Here is a 19,242-nt window from a genome sequence, read left to right as displayed (position 1 = left end):
CCGGGCCACATCTCTTCCTCTGATTCCCTTCCTTCTGAATGAAATGTCCATCCTGTGTCTGTCCCACCATTGTACTTGGGAAGCAGATAGCAAGTGTTCTAGGTTTCGCAGGTCCACAGATAGAAAGAAATTATGTGCCAGAAGGGAATGCATCCAGTCTCACTGTTGACTTGATTTAGATCATTTGGAGCTTGAGATTTTATTATTAAGATTGATGCTGGAGTCGGATGAACCTTTGGAGAGAATGTGATAGGGTCAACTTGCTTTGCACATCAGAAAGATGTAAATTCTGTGGAGGTTACAATCGAATGTGTCCCCTTCAAAATGCGTGCTACAGTCCAACCCTGGTCCTGTAGTGGTTAGGTGCTCAGCTACTCACTGCGAAGTCAGTGGTTCAAGTTCACCAGATGCTCTGTGGAGAAGGATGTGGCTGTCTGCTTCCATAAAAATTTACAGGTTTTTATAATACTGGCCTCAAATCAAAGTTCTACAGCCCACTTTATTGAGTAGTAACTGAGGTCATAAAAGTGGTCATCTATTGGTCTCTTCCTGTCCAGAAGAAAGCAGCGTAATGAAAATTGAAGACACATGGAAACAATTAATCCAAAGACTAATGGACCCTTCAAACCCTCTCCATGCCCCTAAGACAAAAAGATGGTGCTTGGGTACCACTGCCAACTGCTCTGAATGGAATCACATTAAAAATCTTGGATCAGGGGTGGGGAATTTTTTCCTGCCAAGGCCCATTTGGATATGGATAATATTATTTACAGGTTATACTAGTCAAACATTTATGAACTCACCCTGTGGTAGGCCGGGTTGACTGGAGGAACAAATCCAGAGACACTCATATATATGTAAGAGAGAACTTTATATCAAGAAGTGATTATATGTCAGGAGAGCCTCCCCACCCAATCCCAATCAAGTCCATAAGACTGATACTAGTCCATAAGTATGATACTAGTCCATAAATCCCTCTTCGGACTCTCACTGCTACATGCAATGTTGCAGAATGCAGGAAGATCACAGGCTGGTGGATGCAAAGTCCCGTGGATCCAATTGCAGTGTGGACACATCTCCAGGGCTCTGGTAGGCCCCAGGGTGGCTCTCCAGTAGGAAGGTGAAGGCAGAGAGGGAGGGTGTCCCACCTCCAGAGAGCCATTTATCTCAGTGGTACCTCCAAATGAGATTACTCTGCAACCCATATCTTCTTACAAGTGCCTGTAGGGCTGCTAGCTGTTCAAATCCACCAGCTGCTTGTTGGGAGAAAGATTAAGCTTTCTACTCCTGTAAAGATTTACAATCTCAGAAACCCATGGGGGAAGTTCTACTCTGTGCTATAGGGTCGCCACGAATTGGAATTGACTTGATGGCCGTGAGCTTGTGTTTTGTTTTGTTTTCATTTTAATCCTCTGCATGGTTCTGGGTGACCTAAGGGCCAAGCTCAGACAAGGAAGTCGCTTTCTGCTATCAGTGAGCAAGACTAAAGCTTCTTTCAAGTCCTCCGCCATCTGCTTGCATGAGCGTCTAGTGCCAGCTCTGGCTTATCCTGCTCCCAATGCCACGGTATATTGTCCTGCAATATCAGACTCTAGGTATAACTCAAAAAGAGCCTCTCATCAGGTGCCCCCGATGACCTCACAACTCACAAGTAGTCCCTACCTCGGGGGTGTAGACTGAGGGTGCAGGTAGCTGAAGAGAGTTGGGAAATGCAGATGACAGACAGTGTGGCTTGAGGACCCAGGCTCTGAGCTTACCAGCCAAGCACTGGTTTTCTCCCATCTCCTCCACCCTATCGCCCACCACGATGGGCCACAGCTTCCCTAACCACTGCCAAGGCTGAACAGGTCTGCCAACTCTGGCACCCATAAACTTTATATTAAAAAGTTGGTATCTTAGTAATTTTTTTCCATCTGCAATAGAAATACCACAAGTAACAGCTTAGAAAAAAAACACGCATTTATTCAGGAGGTTGAAAGTGCAAATCAGAGTCTTAGCCACATCTGCTCCTTCCTTGTCGGTGGCCTTAGGCATTCCTTGGTTTCTTGGCTTATAGACCATCCTCACATAGCATCTGTCTTCCCCATGTGCAAGCATTTGTGTGAATGTGAATAATCTGCTCTTTTTATAGCACAGAAGTTATAAGATTTTGGGCATACCTACATTGGTATAGCCCATTAATAGAAGATAGAATATACTATTTGCAAACAGGATTTCATTCACAGTGATAACCCCTCCCAAATTCATTGCTGTCTAATCAATTCCAGCTGATACTTACCCTGTAAGACAAAGTAGAACTGCTTCACAGAATTTTGAAGGCTGTAAATCTTTTTCTTGTTTAAAATCTTTTTATCGTAAATTGGGTGTAAGTTTGCTGATTAGATCATTAGCTCTACATTCCACATGTTCATACATATTTGGTTTCATCTCATTCATTGCGACTCCCTCAATGTGACATGCCTTGTTCCACTGCTTCCTCCTTTTCTTTTCCGTTTCCGATGTTTCCCTAGGCCTTTGGAACTGGGTCCCGGGGTAAATGCTGCTCTTTTGATCTCAAATGGTTGATTATGCTAAGCTGTGAACACATCACTAGCACTATTGTTCCTCTTATAAACTCTCTATTATTTGGATGAAAATTGAGCCAATGGGATACTAAGGTCTTGGGAGATTCCACCAGCTTTTGTCTGACTAGTAAGTTTTGTCTCTTTTATGACTATGAGTTTTGTTTCACCCTTTTCTCCTACTTTACCTAAGATGGGAGGAGAACGTCCACCCCACGGGCCTTATAGGGCTGCAAGATCAGCCATACCAGCTCATATCACATGCCTCATTAAAGAGCAGCCGTCGCAGTCCTCACGTTGTTGTTGTTGTTGTTATAAAGTGACATTGAATCGGTCCCAACCGAAGCGACCCTATGCACAACAGAAAGAAACACCACATGGGCCTGTGCCGCCCTCACGATTGTTCTTAGGTTTGAGCCCACTGCTGCAAGCAGCCGCCATGTCAATCAATCTCACCAAAGATCTTCCTCTTGCCAACTGCCCACTGCCAACTGCCCTGGTCGTGATCCTGTGTGGACCCAGAACTTTGATAACTCATCATCCCTTTGGACTTAGTGTGCCCACAACCGTGACTCTGGAGAAGTACGTTCTGTAGTGCAGCCTAGTGCACACCTCAGAGTACTTGGTGGCACAAATGGTTAAGCGCTCAGCTTGGTAGTTCAAATTCATTCAGAGACACCTCAGAAGAAATCTTGACAATATACTTCATTTAAAAAATACAACCACCGAAACTCTATAGAGCACAGTTGTACTTTCACACGCACAGGGCACCGTGAATCAGAGTAGACAGAGCACAACACTGTTGGTTGTGGTTTTGTTGGGTCTGACTCATGGCACAGACAGCATGTGCTTGAGATTGGCGGTTGCAGCTCAATGACGGTGTTGTTGTTAGGTGCCATCGCGTCAGTTCCACATCAGGACAACCCTGTGTACAACGAAAGAAGCACTGCCTGGGCCTGCCCCTTCCTGGACTTGTTGCTCTGTTTGACCCTATTACTGTAGCCAGTATGTGATTCTATCTCGCAGTCTTCCCGTTTTGTTTCCGCTCACCCTCTCCTTGCCCCAGCATGGCATGCTCCAGAGACGGCCTTATCCAGATAGTAGGTTCACTACTAAGTAGGCTCCCTACTAAAGAGCAGCCTGGCTGTACTTCTGCCAAGACAGATTTGTTCATTCTTGTGGACGTTCGTGGTATATTTAATATTCGTCACCAACCTCTAGTTCAAATGCATCGACTCCTCTTTGTGTGAAGGCATTGAAAGTACCATGGCTTGAGTAGGGCGTATCTTCAAAGTGTTCGCTTTGCTCAGGCGCTTCAAGTCCTCTTCACTCAAAGCAAGCAAGGTTGTTCCACGTGTGTATCACAGCTTGTTAATGAGTCTTTCTTTCACCCTGATGCCCTATCCTCCTTCTTATAGCCCACCTTCTCTCGTTATTTGCTCTGTAGGTTAAGTAACTATTGGGAAGACATACAACCCAGATGTACTTCTTTCTAATTTTAAACCATGCAGTATCACTTTGCTTTATGCCTGGATTATGTACAGGTTCCACATGACCACCATGAAATATTCTGGAACTTGTGTTCTTTGCAATGTTACCTTTCCTTTGTTCTCATGCACACAGTTGAATGGTTTGCATAGTCAGTGAGACACAAGTAAACATCTTTCTGGTATTCTCTGCTTTCAGCCAAGATCCATCTGACATCAGCAGGTGTACCTTTAATCCCATAGCCTTTCTAAATCATCTTGAATTTCTGGTAGTTCCCTGTTGATGTAGTACAGCAATCAATTTTAAAATAGCTTCAGCTATATTTTACTTACATTTCATGTTGATAGTATTTGATAGGTGAAAACCTATTCAGTTAGATGACCTTTCTTTGGAATAGACACAAATATGAACCTAATCCACTGGGTTGACCAGGTAGCTGTCTTCTATAGTTCTTGTTATAGACAACTGAGTACTACTGGTATTGAATCCATTTGTTGAAACATTTTAATTCCTATTCTGCCAATTCCTGGAGGCTTTGCATCCCCCAATGTTTATGACTGGAATCTTACAGAATGAAACCATCAGACCTTCTAGATCAGTGATTTTCACCCTATGGGTCACGAGCCCTTTGGGGGGGTTGAATGACCCTTTCACAGGGGTCACCCAATTCATAATAGTAGCAAAATTATAGTTATGAAGTATCAACAAAAATAATTTTATGGTTGGGGGGGTGGTGTTCACCACAACAGAAGGAACTAAAGGGTTGTGGCATTCGGAAGGTTGAGAACCACTGTTCTCGATGGATGTTTAACCTTTAGGTTAGTGGTTGAGAGCAAACTGTATAATCCACATTTGTATACATGTATTTGTATGTACAACTGAAACAAGCTCCCGGAAGCGTAGTTATGTGTGATACCATCTAATTTTTCAAAGTCAGTGTTGACCTTTATAAAATGAATAAATAATTTGATTTCACAACGCACCAGTGACTCACAATAGTTAAGAACACTGTTGCTCTTTATAATATTGTAGTGGCAATGACTGGCCCTTTATTCTAAATCATGGATTCTCAAACTTATGTGGCCTACCACTCTGTATTTAAAGATATGACTCAGCACTCCTTTGGCAATTCAAATCTTTTGCACTATCGCCCATAATCCAGGATAAAGTTTAGATAGCTGCTTTTGCAGGCCCTTGGTTCTTTCCTGTGATAGCCTGGTCAGCAGACTAGAGAAACAAATTCATAGACACTCATATGCATATATGAAAGAGTTTTATATACGAGAACAGTTGAATATTGAGAAAACATCCCAGCCCAGTCCAGATCAAGTCCATAATTTATGGATCAAGTCCAGATATTAGCCCATATGTCCAATACCAATCTATAAAGTCCTCTTCAGACTCATGAAACACATGCAATGACGCTGAATGCAAGAAGATCATAGGACAGTGGGTGTAAACTCTTGCGGATCCAGTGGTGGTAGAAACATCTCAGCACTGGCAGGGGTCTTCATGTGGTTCCTCCAGTTCCCAGGGCATGGGGTCTATCAGCATAGTCCCCCATGTCTTGTCAGTAGAGCGTCTCTCAGGGAGTGAGCTGAGAGAGAGAGAGTCACCTCCAAGGAGGAAATATAGGAATTCCCAGAATCCTCAAGAGAAGGAGCCAGCCCCACACAGAGGCTTCATTGGCTATGACTCAGAGAGTCCACCCCTTCACTCTTAATCCTCTCAAGTCCCAAATTAACACCAGATTATGTAACTACCTCATTTCCCCCAGGAGAAAGATGGGGTGCTCTACTCCTATGAAGAATTACAGTATTTAAACACACAAGGTTAGTTCTGTCTTGTTCTATAGGGTCACTGTGAGTCAGCATCAACTTGATGGCAGTGAGATTGATTATCTTGACTTTGGATCATTGTAGCATTCTCCAGTAGGCAATATTGCCCACTTTGGAAAACACCACTCTAAATCAACCCAATACTCTTGCCTATTGTCATGTCTTACTGTATTATTTGTCTTTTTTGGATTAAATTGTCTGCTTCCTGTTTTGAATTACTAACACAAAAGGACATAGGCTCTTCTGGACATCTTTATGGCCCATGCAAAACTCCCATTTAAACAACAAAGAACCTCTCTGAACGTGGGGGATGGTTGCTTGTGGACTGTTGTAGGGACTGCACTGTGTGTAAGTGGAGGAATGCACCGCCCTGCCATTTGCCCAAGGAATCGCTGTGCATTCTTCATATCATGTCCATTATGAAAAAAATAACACATAGCCCCCAAATATGAAAACCAGCTTCTTTCCAGTTGATTCTGGGTTCCTGGCAATGTCATATATGTCACAGTTGCTTGGTGCTCCACAGACTTTCAATGGCAGGTGTTCTCAGATGAAGATTACAAGGCCTTTCTGCCAAGGTACCTCTAGGTAAACTCAACCTCCAGCCTTCTCATGAGAAGCTAATCCCAACACCTGTCTACACCCCTACACCCCCCCCCACTGCCCCTCCCCCCACCCCTTGCTCCTTCCTTTATGGTTGCCTTAAATCCCTGCCCCAATCCCAACCCCCTGTCCTTGTCTGTGTACACACACACACACACACACACGCCTCTTTGTTGTTCTTTGTCATTCCTCCAGTGCTGTCTTCTCCAGTGGGGTCTTCAGCACATGCCAAATGGTTATTGGAGCCTTACACGGATGGCTGCTAACGAGTGCAATCACAACACACTCCTAGCAGATTGCTCCAGAGACTTGGCCCGCACCGATGTATAAGAGCAGGCCAAGGAAAAATAGCAGAATCAAGTGGAGATAGAGCAAGTTGCATTTTAATAGCAAAAGACCTAGTTGCCAGAGTGCTGCCTGTCAAATGCACCCCTGAAATGCTGGCTGAGTCCATTCCTGGTTGCAGCCAACTGCCCTGGGCTGGGAGGAGGCACAGCAATAGAGCTGTCTTATTTTCTAAGCTTATTTCAGACGTGGAGGTAATATTGCTTACCTCCTATCAGGAGGCCTTGAATATTCACGGAGTATTTGTGAAGCTCTTCACCTATGTCTGGAACAGAGGCAGCCAGTGCTCATAGCCTGTACACGCTGCTCTCATCTGCATACATTTTATTGCCTTGTAACAAATCACCACAAACTTAGGAAATTAAAATGACACACTGTATTACTCTCTAGTCCCTCTAGGTCAGGTATCTAAACACAGAGGCCTCTTCTCAGGGTCTCACAAGGCTAACAGCAGGTGTTGGTTGGGCCGCATGCTTATCTGAAGCTTCAGGCTCTCTTGGGGTTCCTTCAGGTGGCAGAATTCAGCTCCATGTGCTGTACGGCCAAGGTTTGTGCTCTGGTTGGCCAGCCGAGGATCAGATCAGGCTCAGCTCCTAGAGACCACCTCAGGTGCTTGACTTGGGGCTCCCCTTGCCTGGCCGCTGACTCTTCAAACCCAGCAGAGCATCTCCAGCTCGAGACAGCAGTTTCATAGAAAGTACTTACACGAGTGTAAGTCAAAAGGCATTGCGACAACATTATAGAGCCTTTCATTAAATAACAATCAAAATGTGAATCTCTCTGTTTATCAGCATGCCCTCTGTCTCGGTCTGTACGTTTCTGAAGACAGCATTTCCATCTCTAACTCTTCCTGTAGAATTCTGTGAGGAGGGGGTTTGGGTATTCTCAGGAGACTCAACATTGTGTTGAATTTCAGTGTGCTTTGAGTTTAGGGCACACAACGAACACTGAATGGAACAACAGATCAGGGCTTCGGGATGTGAGGGTTCCCAGTGAAATGATCCAAGGACAGTCCTCGCTGCCCTCGAAGAATGAGCAAGTGTGTTGTCACAATGGGAAAAAAATTCTTGGTGCAACTGTCCTGGCTCTTTTCTCACCAAAGCAGTTTCCTCTTTCTTAAACTTTTTTGTTCTTCGTAAGTCCCTCTGATCACTCTGGGCCCTTGGAGAAAATCTACCAAGAGTACCTCATTGGAATCTCCCCCCCCCCCCAAAGTCAGCATAACTTTGAGAGCTGACCTCTCTGCCTAAGTTAAAAGGCAGAGATCTCTGGAAACCACTGTTCTGATTGGATCTTATTTTTAAAGGGACCCTGTCAAGACCAAGACAAGTATATTATTGATGGAACTGATCCCAGAGACATGTGCAAACATGTTGTGTACCATAAAAGGATGACTGTGTGGACTGGAATCCTAAGAGAAATGTTTTGTGACTTAGCCTGAGATAATGTTCTGTAGGCATGGAAGTGACTGTCCCATCAGCTTTGCATTGAGGAGTAGCCTAATCAAGAGAGCAACCATCAACCTATTGGCAGTGCCCTTCACATGTTAAAGGAAGGGAATTGTATAGAGTATGTGATGTATACAAGGGAACGTAAATCTTGGGGGTCATCTCTGAATTGTGCCAACCACATCATCGCACCCTGAATATAACGTAAATGCTAAAGACTCTTTGCAAATTCCTGAAGGGAAACTGTCCCTTCTCGTCTAGTTTTCTATTAATTCCCTAAACTCCAACTGAAAACCAAACCCATTATTGCCTAGTCAGTTCTGATTCATAATAAGCTATGGGTTTCTGCTTCATGGATGTGTTGGTCTGGGTAGACTAGAGAAATAAATCAGTGGACACACATCTATGTATAAGAAAGAGATTTATATTCAAGAGCAAATGAACATTGAGAAAACATCCTGGTCCAGATCAAGTCTGTAAGTCCAATATTAGCTCATATGTCTGATACCAATCTATAAAGTCCTCTTCAGACTCATGAAACACAGGCAATGTGGGTAGAAAATGTTTGGATCCAGTGGCGCTGTAAGCATCTCAGCACTCACAGGGGTCTCTATGGGGCTTCTCCAGCTCCAGAGGTCTGGTTGTATCAGGGTAGGTCCATGCAGCTTCTCCAGCTCAGGGCACTAGTGTAGTTCCATGTGTCTTGTAAGCTGCAATGTCTCCCAGGGAGTGGCAGAGAGTCTCCCACCTCCAAGGAGGAAAATCAGGATTTCCCAGAATTCTCAGGAGAAGGTCATGCCCACAGAGAGGCCTCATTGGCTATGATCTGATTGACAGGCTAGACTCCACCCCTAAATGCTTAATTCTTAAATTGACAATTATATAACTACCACAATGGGGTTCTCTTTGGCTGTAATCTGTACAAAGAATGATTGCCCAGCCTTATTCCCAGCACTTCTGGGCGGGTTTGAACTATCAGCCTTCAGGGCAGTGGTTCTTAACCTATGGTCATGACCCCTTTGGGGGTTGAATGACCCTCTCACAGGGATTGCCCAATTCATAACAGTAGCAAAATCACAGTGATGAAGTAGCAACGAAATTCACTTTATGGTTGGGGGTCACCACAACATGAGGGACTATACGAAAGGGTCGCGGTTGCACTGCTTTAGGTTAATAGAGGAGCTCAAATCATTTCACCACACAGGGACCTCATTTGTGCTCCATGTACCCTAAAATGAAGAAGTCCATTATCTCTCCCTTGAGTCTCCCCCCGCCCTCCTCTGCACCTTCACACACGGGAATACCAGTTCTCCAGGACCATTCACATTCTCCTGGAGGAGGAGAACCCAAGGGGTTGCTGTTGACGATATTTCTGTACTGTTTTCACAGAGTGCTGTCTGAGCAGCCTAGACCCAGTAGGGCCCCCCATATCGGACACTGACCTTATCTCACAGTCTCTGCTTACCTGCTCCTGGGAAAAGTATAGGCATGGGACCTGTGTAGCCAGGATTGGGGGAACCTGCAGTTCCAGCACCCTAGGGAACCAGCTCCAGCGTTTTCATCTTGAGACCAGGGGTGGGGGCCGGGGAGACTGGAGACAGACCCTGTAAGGATCAGTGTCATGGGCCTTCCTTCCCACTGCAGCACTGACAAGTCTCACACTTGTCTTTGCCATGATGCATGCAGAGGAAGATGCCCGTTTAAAACTGGGGCACAAACCATGTTTGAAGTGACTTTATCCACCTTAGCCTCTCCCGTTTGGGTCACGAGATTGGCAGTGGTCAGTTCTGCTAGTTTTGTGGGATGCAGTGGTGACCAGTCATCTTCGTGGTCACCACCCACCCCCACCAGCTTCCACTCTGGCGTCTCCTCCACATGCCCGCCCCCGCCCCACACATACCCAAGAAGGGAGTCCCTGGATGGGGTAAATGGCTTGCCTACTTGGCTGCTAGTCCCAAAGTTGCAGATTGGTACCAGGGGGCTCCTCAGAAGAAAGACCTGGCTATCTACTTCCAAGAAACCAGCCCGTGAAAGCCCCTATGGAGCACACTGCCACCCTCGCACGGGGGGGGGGGGGGTACCAGGTGAACTGCATGGAGGTGCAGAGAGGTGGCGTTGGCTGGACCACTTCGGGTTTAGGAACGACATCATTTACACAACCTAGCCTGGCCCAGTGGCTTCCTTTCCAGGCCCAAGTGTCACCCCTGTGCCTTCTCTCCACAGATGCCGCTCCTTCGAGGACTGCTGCGGGTCCAAGTGCTGTGTGCGGGCTCTCTCCATCCAGAGGCTGTGGTATTTCTGGTACGTCCCACATCGGCTTGTTCTTGGATGCCCCTCTCTGCCCCCGGAGGGCTCTCCCTGTAACCTTTGCTAGCATCACTAACCTCAGGCAGACCCCTGGGACTGTGGTTTGGGGACAGCTTTGGTCTTGAACATGAGCATATTGAGGTCGGCTGCAGGGAAGGCGATGGTGGCTTTTGCCATCACTTCATCCCCATTTCCTCGGGTGTGGAGCTAGGCAAGAAGAGTGAGTTGACTTCCTCCTTCATCAGCTCTTGAGTAAGTGCTGACCTGGAGTTGAAGCCGCCGTCCTACAGAACCAGTCTTCAAAAATGCAGGCCTGTAATACGATTTCTCTTTTGGAAAGTCTTCCCTTTGCGGCTATTTCAACCGGGTGCTAACGTTCCAGTCGGCAGCCTCAGCCTCGGTCCACCTCCCACGGCCGCAAAGCAAGTCCAGTGACTTTTCAGAACGCTCTAAAACCAGACTCTGAAAAGGCACCAGAGCACGATGCAGGAAGAATCCCTCAGAAAGCATGTGGTCCAGAATTTACACTTAGGACAAATGCATATTGTGTTGGGGTGTGTCTTTAAAATTGATTAGACTCAGTAGTTGATGGAGATGATGTCAGGGATGATGTGGATGTGTAGGAAAGGGTTTCCTTAACATGGTCAACTCACGTGCGCATCCACTGTTAAAGTGCCTGAGACCTGTGGGGTCGGAGCCCTAGAGCGGCCCCGGCACTGCAGGCTTCCTTCTCTCTCCCTGTGTCTCCATCTCTGCCCGGGGCTCTCCTAGGCAACCTGCTGTACTCCTGGTGTTGGCGCCCAGATTGGGATAGCTGACCTTCTCGGTTAATGATTACTGTGAACTTTCCAGTTGCCAGGGACTCTGAGAGTGTCCTTTCCACAGGTGATTGGGTGTGCCCTGGTTTCACTCCAAGTCCTGGAGAGAGAGAGGGAGCGAGAGCACTGAAAAGTCAAACTACGTCCCAGATATTTGTTTCTTGTAATCCTTGGAAAACATCCCCAACCCACTGAGCAAGAAACCGGAGCGACAAAGGGGAACAATTCGTGTGTAGCTCATCGCCCTTTTAGGAGCTTGTTCACCATTGAGTTGGCTCACATTCATCTTGACCCCTGTGTACAAGAGCAGGAAAACTGCCTGCTCCTCTCTCATGGTCACAAACGCTGCTACGTTTAACCACATTGTTGCAGCTGCTGGGTCAGTCTGTCTCATTGAGGGACCTCCTCTTTTCTACTGCCTCTCTCCCTAGCATGATCTCCTTCTCCAAGGCCTGGTCTCTCCTGATCACGTGTTCAAGGAGCTTTTATCAGCGCTCCCTGAGCTGACAGCCAGGTCCTCATTTTCCTTGTAATAAGCTCGTTCCCTTCCACCATCAGATCTTATCTTGTAAAATAGGCTCCTTTCAGGCCCGTACCTCAATACTGAATGGGTCTATTGACTGATAACCTGAGCAGGTGGTAAGTTGTTTCTATGGGACTGCTCTGCCCTTCCTTGCTCTCTGTCGGGATAAGGCTAGGTACACACAGGGAGCTTGAATATAAGCTACCTGCCTCTGCGCCTCTGCAGTGGTGCCATTTTGATAAGTTCAAGAAAAAGTATTATTTGTTATAAACCAACATTTTAGCTTATCTTGGGCATTGAGCCAAGATCTCAGATAACTTCTACCTATTCCAGGCCAGACTACTTGGAGTAACCAATAACATTTTTGAGAAAGCCTGCTAATATTTCTATTTCTACTAGTATATGTGTGTTGGGGCCAGGGCTGGTGTAAGACATGACTGGGTTCATCCTAGAAAAATTAGCTTTAAGAGCCTGAGCTGTTCCTTTTGCGTTTACAGCATGCATTGCTGAGAGTCGCCTTCCTTGGCCACGCCCTGCACAATCTGGATCTTTGGAGATCTCAGAGATGGTACCCTTGCCGTCCTCCCTCCGCTGACTCCAGCCACACCAGCATCGGGCTCCTATGCCTATGATAAAGGACCTGTGCTGATTTTCCACTTAGCATGTTCTATTCTTCCCCTGCAGCTGCTCGCATCCTTCCCATCCTCCAGCGCTCTGCTCAGATGTCACTTTGAAGGAGAAGAAGCATTCCCCATCTTCCTCACAGAGCTGGGCCACTAGTGAATCTCGCCAGCTCTACCAATTGCACACACCAGTCCAGGGAGACTGAGATCTCCCACTTCTGACCCGATTTGTATGGTTGACAGCAACCCCCCCTGTACCCTGTGGAAATCTCTGCTTCCGCTCACCGTTCAGTTCAGATCCCAGCAGCACACATACCCCTTGCCCTTCTCATTCCTAGTCACCGAGGCCTGGATCAGCAGGTTCTGACCTCAAGCTTGGTACTAGTCCACGTGATTATTTCATTTTAGACAAATCAGCCACACATTTTTCTACCTCCTCAGGGTACTTGGGGATATATACAACTCCCTCCATTTCAGATCATCCAAGCCTCCCTATTCAAAATTCACTGCTAAAATTAACTGGATTCACTCTCAAAAGACACAAGAAAAGCCCTAAATGAAATAACCACTTAATGTAGCAAAATAAGGTTACAAATGAAGATGCAGAGAGTGAGGTCCAGGAGGGCTCCCAGTGTGTAGCTTTCATTTTCCAACATAATATGCTACCCTAACCAATCAGGAAGCTCCAGCTAAGCCTCAGAACTCAGGATTCTTGTCAGCCTCCTTATAGGCCTATGATAAATTACATCACACGTAATGAAGTTATTCAGCATCATGTCCGTAGGTGGTCCCTTTTGGTCTTACTAGTTTCCATTCACTAGTCTCACATGTATTCTTGTTCCCAGAAACCTAAAACAAAAGGCCAAATTGCTTTATGTACCTCACATTAATTATGAATTAATCATGTTAGGCAGAGTTTTCTAGAGAAACAAAACCAAATATATATATAATCATAAGTGTGTGTATGTATATATATATACATGTATGTGTTTGTGTGTATATATATACACATACACACACACACATATATATCGAGAAGGAGTATGACAGCTAATAAGTCCATACAGCAGTACAGAGGTCTCAGTTCAACTCACTTTTGTGCAACAGTTAATATGCTGGAAGTCCTTCAACTCACGTGGGATGCTGGGTTCAAGTCAAGGAAGCAGACAGCTGAGTCTCACAAAAGGCAGGCAGAGTTTGCCCACAGACAGTAAACAGCATGGTGGGTCAGTAATAGTAACTTGGTTGCTTACCAATGCAGGTCCAGATGAGATATCAAACTCAAGCAATGCAAGGTGACAGGATCCACCAGCCTCAGGCTCAAGAGATGTATGCACCAGCAGTGTGGTGAAGCAGGTCTGGAAGTTGCCTCAAACTCTAGCGACAGGATCCATGTGTTGACTTGGCCCCAAGGTAGTGTAGCACACGGGTTGAGACAGACCCTGTTCCTATTAACAGAGAGCAAAAGATCGCGTGGGGAGCGGGGGCCTTGCAGAGCCATTTCTCTCTTTGCCCTCCAATCAAACTGCAACCTAATTAATCCACATGTTCCTATTGGCCAGGTTGGCACAGTAAACCTACCTATCACACCCTTTTAAAGCTTCCTCTTGAATTCCTCCCTTTTCTTTCTTAGCACTGACTAGAGTTGTATCACCGTGTGGCTGTCAATGCATTGCACTGTGGTGGCTTGTTTGTTGTGATGCTGGAAGCCACGTCACTGGGGTTTCAAATATTATCAGGGTCACCCACAGTGAACAGGTTTCAGCAAAGCTTCCAGACTAAGATTTCAAAGAAGAAATTACTTATGCAGAAATTGAAGAATTCTAATGTCTTCAGTCTGAAGTTAATCAAACATACAATTAAGATGCATTGATAATTGTTGGCTGCTAGTATGCAAAAATTGGAAACAAACAGGAAGGAACAGTAGTTGGAAAATATAGTCTCAGTGATAGAAATAAAACTGTAGATTGCATGACAATGTAGCAACACCAATGATTTTTTTCATAGAAAATACCTTTTTTTCAACGACTATATGTATGGTCTTCCCAGATGGAATACCCAGAAATCAAATTGATGACATCTGTGGGAAGACACGATGGAGAAGCTCAATAGTAGCAGCTAAAATCCCGCCAAGGGTTCACGATGGAACAGACCATCAATGAATGACTCCTACATGAGTTTGGGGTGAAGTTGAAGAAAATAAAAACAAGTCTTTCAGAGCCCAAATAGGACTTTGAGTCCATGCCACCCTAATTTTGAGAAAAATCTCAAGAACAGATTTAACAGATTTGATCTATTAAACATTAATTATAGAAGACCTGATGAGCTGTGGGATGATAGCAGGAGGGAAACAAGAGCAGGTAGAAGGCAGGATGGAAGGAAAAAAAAAAAGTGGATGTCAGATAAGACTCTGAAAATTGTTCTTAATTGTAAAATAGCAAAGGACTTGTAAGAAATGATAATGTCAAAGTGGTTTTTTTTAATCGTTATATTAGGGGCTTATACAACTCTTATCAGAATCCATACATGCATCAGTTGTGTAAAACACATCTGTACATTCATTGCCCTCATTATTCGCAAAACGTTTGCTCTCCACTTAAGTCCCTGGCATCAGGTCCTTATTTTTCCCCTCCCTCCCTGCTCCCCCCTCCCTCATGAGCCCTTGATAATTTATAAATTATTATTTTGTCATATCTTGCCCTGTCCAATGTCTCCCTTCACCCACTTTTCTGTTGTCCATCCCCCAGGGAGGAGGTCACATGTAGATCCTTGTAATCGGGTCCCCCTTTCCAACCCACTCTCCTTCTACCCTCCCAGTATCGCCACTCACACCACTGGTCCTGACGGGAGTATCCGCCTGGATTCCCTGTGTTTCCAGTTCCTATCTGTACCAGTGTACATCCTCTGGTCTAGCCAGACTTGCAAGGGAGAATTGGGATCATGAGAGTGGGGAGTGGGGAGAGGAAGCATTTAGGAACTAGAGGAAAGTTGTGTTTTTCATCATTGCTACATCGCACCTTGACTGGCTAGTCTCCTCCCCTAGACCCCTCTGCAAGGGGATCTCCAGTGGCCCCTAAATGGGCTTTGGGTTTCCACTCTGCCCTCCCCCCCACCCCCCATTCACTATGGTAAGATATTTTTGTCCTGATGATGCTTTATACCTGATCCCTTCGACACCTCGTGGTCTCACAGGCTGGTGGGCTTTCTTCTGAGCTAGATAGCTGCTTGCTTACCCTCAAGCTTTTAAGACCCCAGACACTATGTCTTTTGATAGCCGGGCACCATCAGCTTTCTTCACCACATTTGCTTATTCACCCGCTTTGTCTTCAGTGGTTGTGTTCGGAAGGTGAGCATCATAGAGTGACAATTTAATAGAAGAAAGTATTCTTGCATTTAGAGAGTACTTGAGTGGAGGTCCAATGTCCTTCTGCTACCTTAATACTAAACCTATAAATATAGGCACATAGCTCCTATTTCCCCATCCTCATATATAAATATATTTGCATAGGTCCATGTCTTTATCTAGACCTCTATAAACGACCTTTGCCTCCCAGCTCTTTCCTCTATTTCCCTAAAGTCAAAGTGTTTAAAAGAAAATGTCAAAGGACAACTTGAGAAGACAAAGTAAACTAATGTAATGAAATGTACAAAGACCTAGAATTAGAAAACTAGAAAAGGAAGAACTAGCTCAGCATATCTTAAACTGAAATAACTAAAGTTAATATTCAAGCCTTGAGTTGTGATATTGGAAGATCCTATGGGTAAAATATTGAATGATGTAGAGAGCATTAAAGAAAAATACAGAAAGAATGAACGTAGTCACTGTCCCCAGATGTAGTCGACATTCCACCATTTCAAGTGATAGAATGTGATCAAGAACCAATGGTACTGAAGGAACAAGTCCAAGCTGCACTGAACATATTAGCCAAAAATCAAGGTTCCAGGAATTGATGGAATGTGAATTACAACGCCTTAACAAGCCGATGAAGCACTGAAAGCACTGACTCATCTATGCCAGGACATTTGGATGAAAGCTACTTGGCCAACGGACTGAAAGAGATCCATCTTTGTGCCCATTCCAGAGAAAGATGACTCATCAGGTAGGCAAATCAGAGAACAGTATCATCTCACGTGCCAGTAAAATTTTGCCGAGGATCATCCAACAACGGTTTCAACAGTACATTAACAGGGAGCTGCTAGATGTTCAGGCTGGATTCAGAAGCGGTCACGGAACAAGGGATATCATTGCTGATGTCAGATGGAGCTGGGCTGGAAGTGAGCCTACTGGAAAGAAGTTTTACTTGTGTTTCATTGACTATGCAAAATCATTTGATTGTGTGGCTCATGGCAAACTGTAGATAGTTTTGAGAAGAATGGGAATTCCAGAACACTCCATTGTGCTTATGCAGAACTTTTACATGGCAGTTGTGGCCACAGAACAAGGGACTGAACTGTTGATGGTTTACCATCAGGAAAGGTGTATGAAAGGGTGGTATCCTCTCACCATACCTATTCAATCTGTATGCTGAGAAAATAATCAGAGAAGCTGAGTTATATGAATAAGAATGTGCTGTCAGAATTGAAGGAAGACTTATTAACACTCTTCGATATGCGGATGATGAAACCTTGCCAGCTGAAAGGGCGGAAGGCTGGGAGCACTGCTGTTGAAGATCAAGGACCGAGGCCTTCAAGGTGGGTGACCGCTCAATGAGAAGAAAGCAAAACTCCCCCCAACTGGACCGGGAGGTAACATCATGATAAACGGAGAAAAGATTGACCTCGCAGACTTCATCTTGCTTGCATGCACCATGCATGCTCACAGAAGCAGCAGGCAGAGTTCAGACCCATTCTTTTGGGTGAAACCACGGCACCACACCTCTTTAAAGGAAAGTGTTCAAGGACAAGGATGGTGCTTTAAGGACGCCAGCACCGTGGACCCAAGCCATGGTGTTTAAAATCTCCTCTTCAGCCTAGGAAATTAGGACATTGAATCAGCAAGACTGAAGAAGAGGATCACATTTGAGCTGTGGTATTTTTGAAAAATATCGAAAGGAGCAAACAAATCTGTCTTGGAAGAAGTACAGCCAGAGAGTTCCTTAGAGGCAAGGATGGCGAGACTTTGTCTCATGTAAGTTGGCTATGTAATCAGCAGAGACGGCGACAGCTGTCTTGTTACCCGTTGCTGGTAGCATACCAAGTACTTCAGAGTCAATCGTGGAATAAACAGTGAACTGGAAGGCAAACCAGAAGGGACATACTTTTAGCCCTGCACTGAGTTATTTCCTTTCTTGTGCCTCTGACCTTTCTCCTGCTTAACATTTCCAAACATGTCAGTAAACACTTATTGATAGACTTGAATTCTTAGCTTACTAATGTTGAAATTTGAATCTTCTTGATGACTTTATCATCTGCTTTTTCCCTAAGTTTTTTTACATGTGTACAAGTGCCTTTGGTCATGACGTAACCCATTGTGGTGTGTGCTTATGGTTCATAAGAGACTGTGTAACCCACACACTGAGTGAATATTTTTGTGTGAAGTTCTGTGAGGTTTCCACAAATCCCATAATAGTTCCAGTTCTGAAATGGGCCAGAGCTTCCTCTTATGTCTGTGTCACACAGCCAGTGTGGTCCTTTTCAGAGTAAACCTGCTTTTCCTAGTGACAAAACATTAGTGCAAATGTGAGATGAGAAGAGGCTATTTATTCAGTCATTGATAAGGAATTAAATGCCACTCACGTAATCATCAGTGAGAATTCTTAGATGAATTAACTAAAGATCCTGTGCTAGTGTTTGTTAGACCTCAGGTCACAGTGTGGGAGTCTATACTCAGCTAGACATAACAACTGGAGATTTATAAATCTGGAGTCTTTGTGTTGATTGTAAGTATTCTCTCACTCTGCTCCTGTCATTTTTGTATAGGGAAGGCATGCTTTGAAAAGGACACCTGTTTCTTTATGTGTTCTCACAGAATAGTGGAGCGAGAGCTGTTAGGAGGGGTACGTGTGTTCACTCTTGTCGCCTTGACAGTGAAGAATGGAACAAGTGGGGAAATGGATGACAAGATGTGTATATGTCTATGTATATAGATGTGTGTAGATACACATGCACATACATAGCACAGATTTACTTCACAGAGTAGGCTCACACCATTGACGTCTAAGTCCCAAATCTGTCGGTCAGGTGGCACGCGGGAGACCTTGGCTGGCTCTTGGGATTGTAGGGGGCTGACAAGTTCCCATTCTATAGTTTGGGCAGCAGGCTGGAGACTCACACAGCCTCGCATCCTAAACCTTGTAGGTCAGGTGATGAAAAGAATACAGAATTCAGAGAGTATGCGTTCTGAAAAAACATTTATTCATACTCTGGGGGCGGACAGCAGTGGAAGGAAACCCCCTTTTGACTGATTGATTATGTTGTGAGAGGTGCTTACATCATATTAGATTCCATTATGGAATAGCAAGTAGTCTAGTGTTGGGTAAAATCAGCGGACATCATAGTACAGCTAAGCTGATACAAAAGTTACACATCACACGCCCCATCCTCTCAGGAGTTACTTGATTTTGCAGGGTCTGAGCTGATGGATCGCAGAGGGCTCTGCATAGGCGTTGGGTCACCAGGCTGACCTTCGGGTCTCTTCTACCTATTTGACCTCCTGTCTGCTCCATGCCTCACTCACATCTGTGTTCTC

The 19,242-nt window shown here is 45.1% G+C and overlaps 1 protein-coding gene across 1 annotated transcript in view; it reads left to right on the top strand.

The window, feature by feature from the left end:
* The window catches only part of VOPP1 (VOPP1 WW domain binding protein), a 129,613-nt gene that overhangs the window by 91,588 nt on the left and 18,783 nt on the right, over positions 1–19,242 (top strand). The window contains exon 3 of the mRNA XM_075558158.1: positions 10,507–10,584. Within this exon, the coding sequence (XP_075414273.1) occupies positions 10,507–10,584 (78 nt within the window). The remainder of the gene's footprint in view (positions 1–10,506; positions 10,585–19,242) is intronic.

The sequence above is a fragment of the Tenrec ecaudatus genome, chromosome 9 (genome assembly GCF_050624435.1).
Source record: "Tenrec ecaudatus isolate mTenEca1 chromosome 9, mTenEca1.hap1, whole genome shotgun sequence".
Classification (NCBI taxonomy): domain Eukaryota; kingdom Metazoa; phylum Chordata; class Mammalia; order Afrosoricida; family Tenrecidae; genus Tenrec; species Tenrec ecaudatus.
Note: the sequence above shows the minus strand (reverse complement) of the source record. Positions and strands in the feature narration are given on the sequence as shown.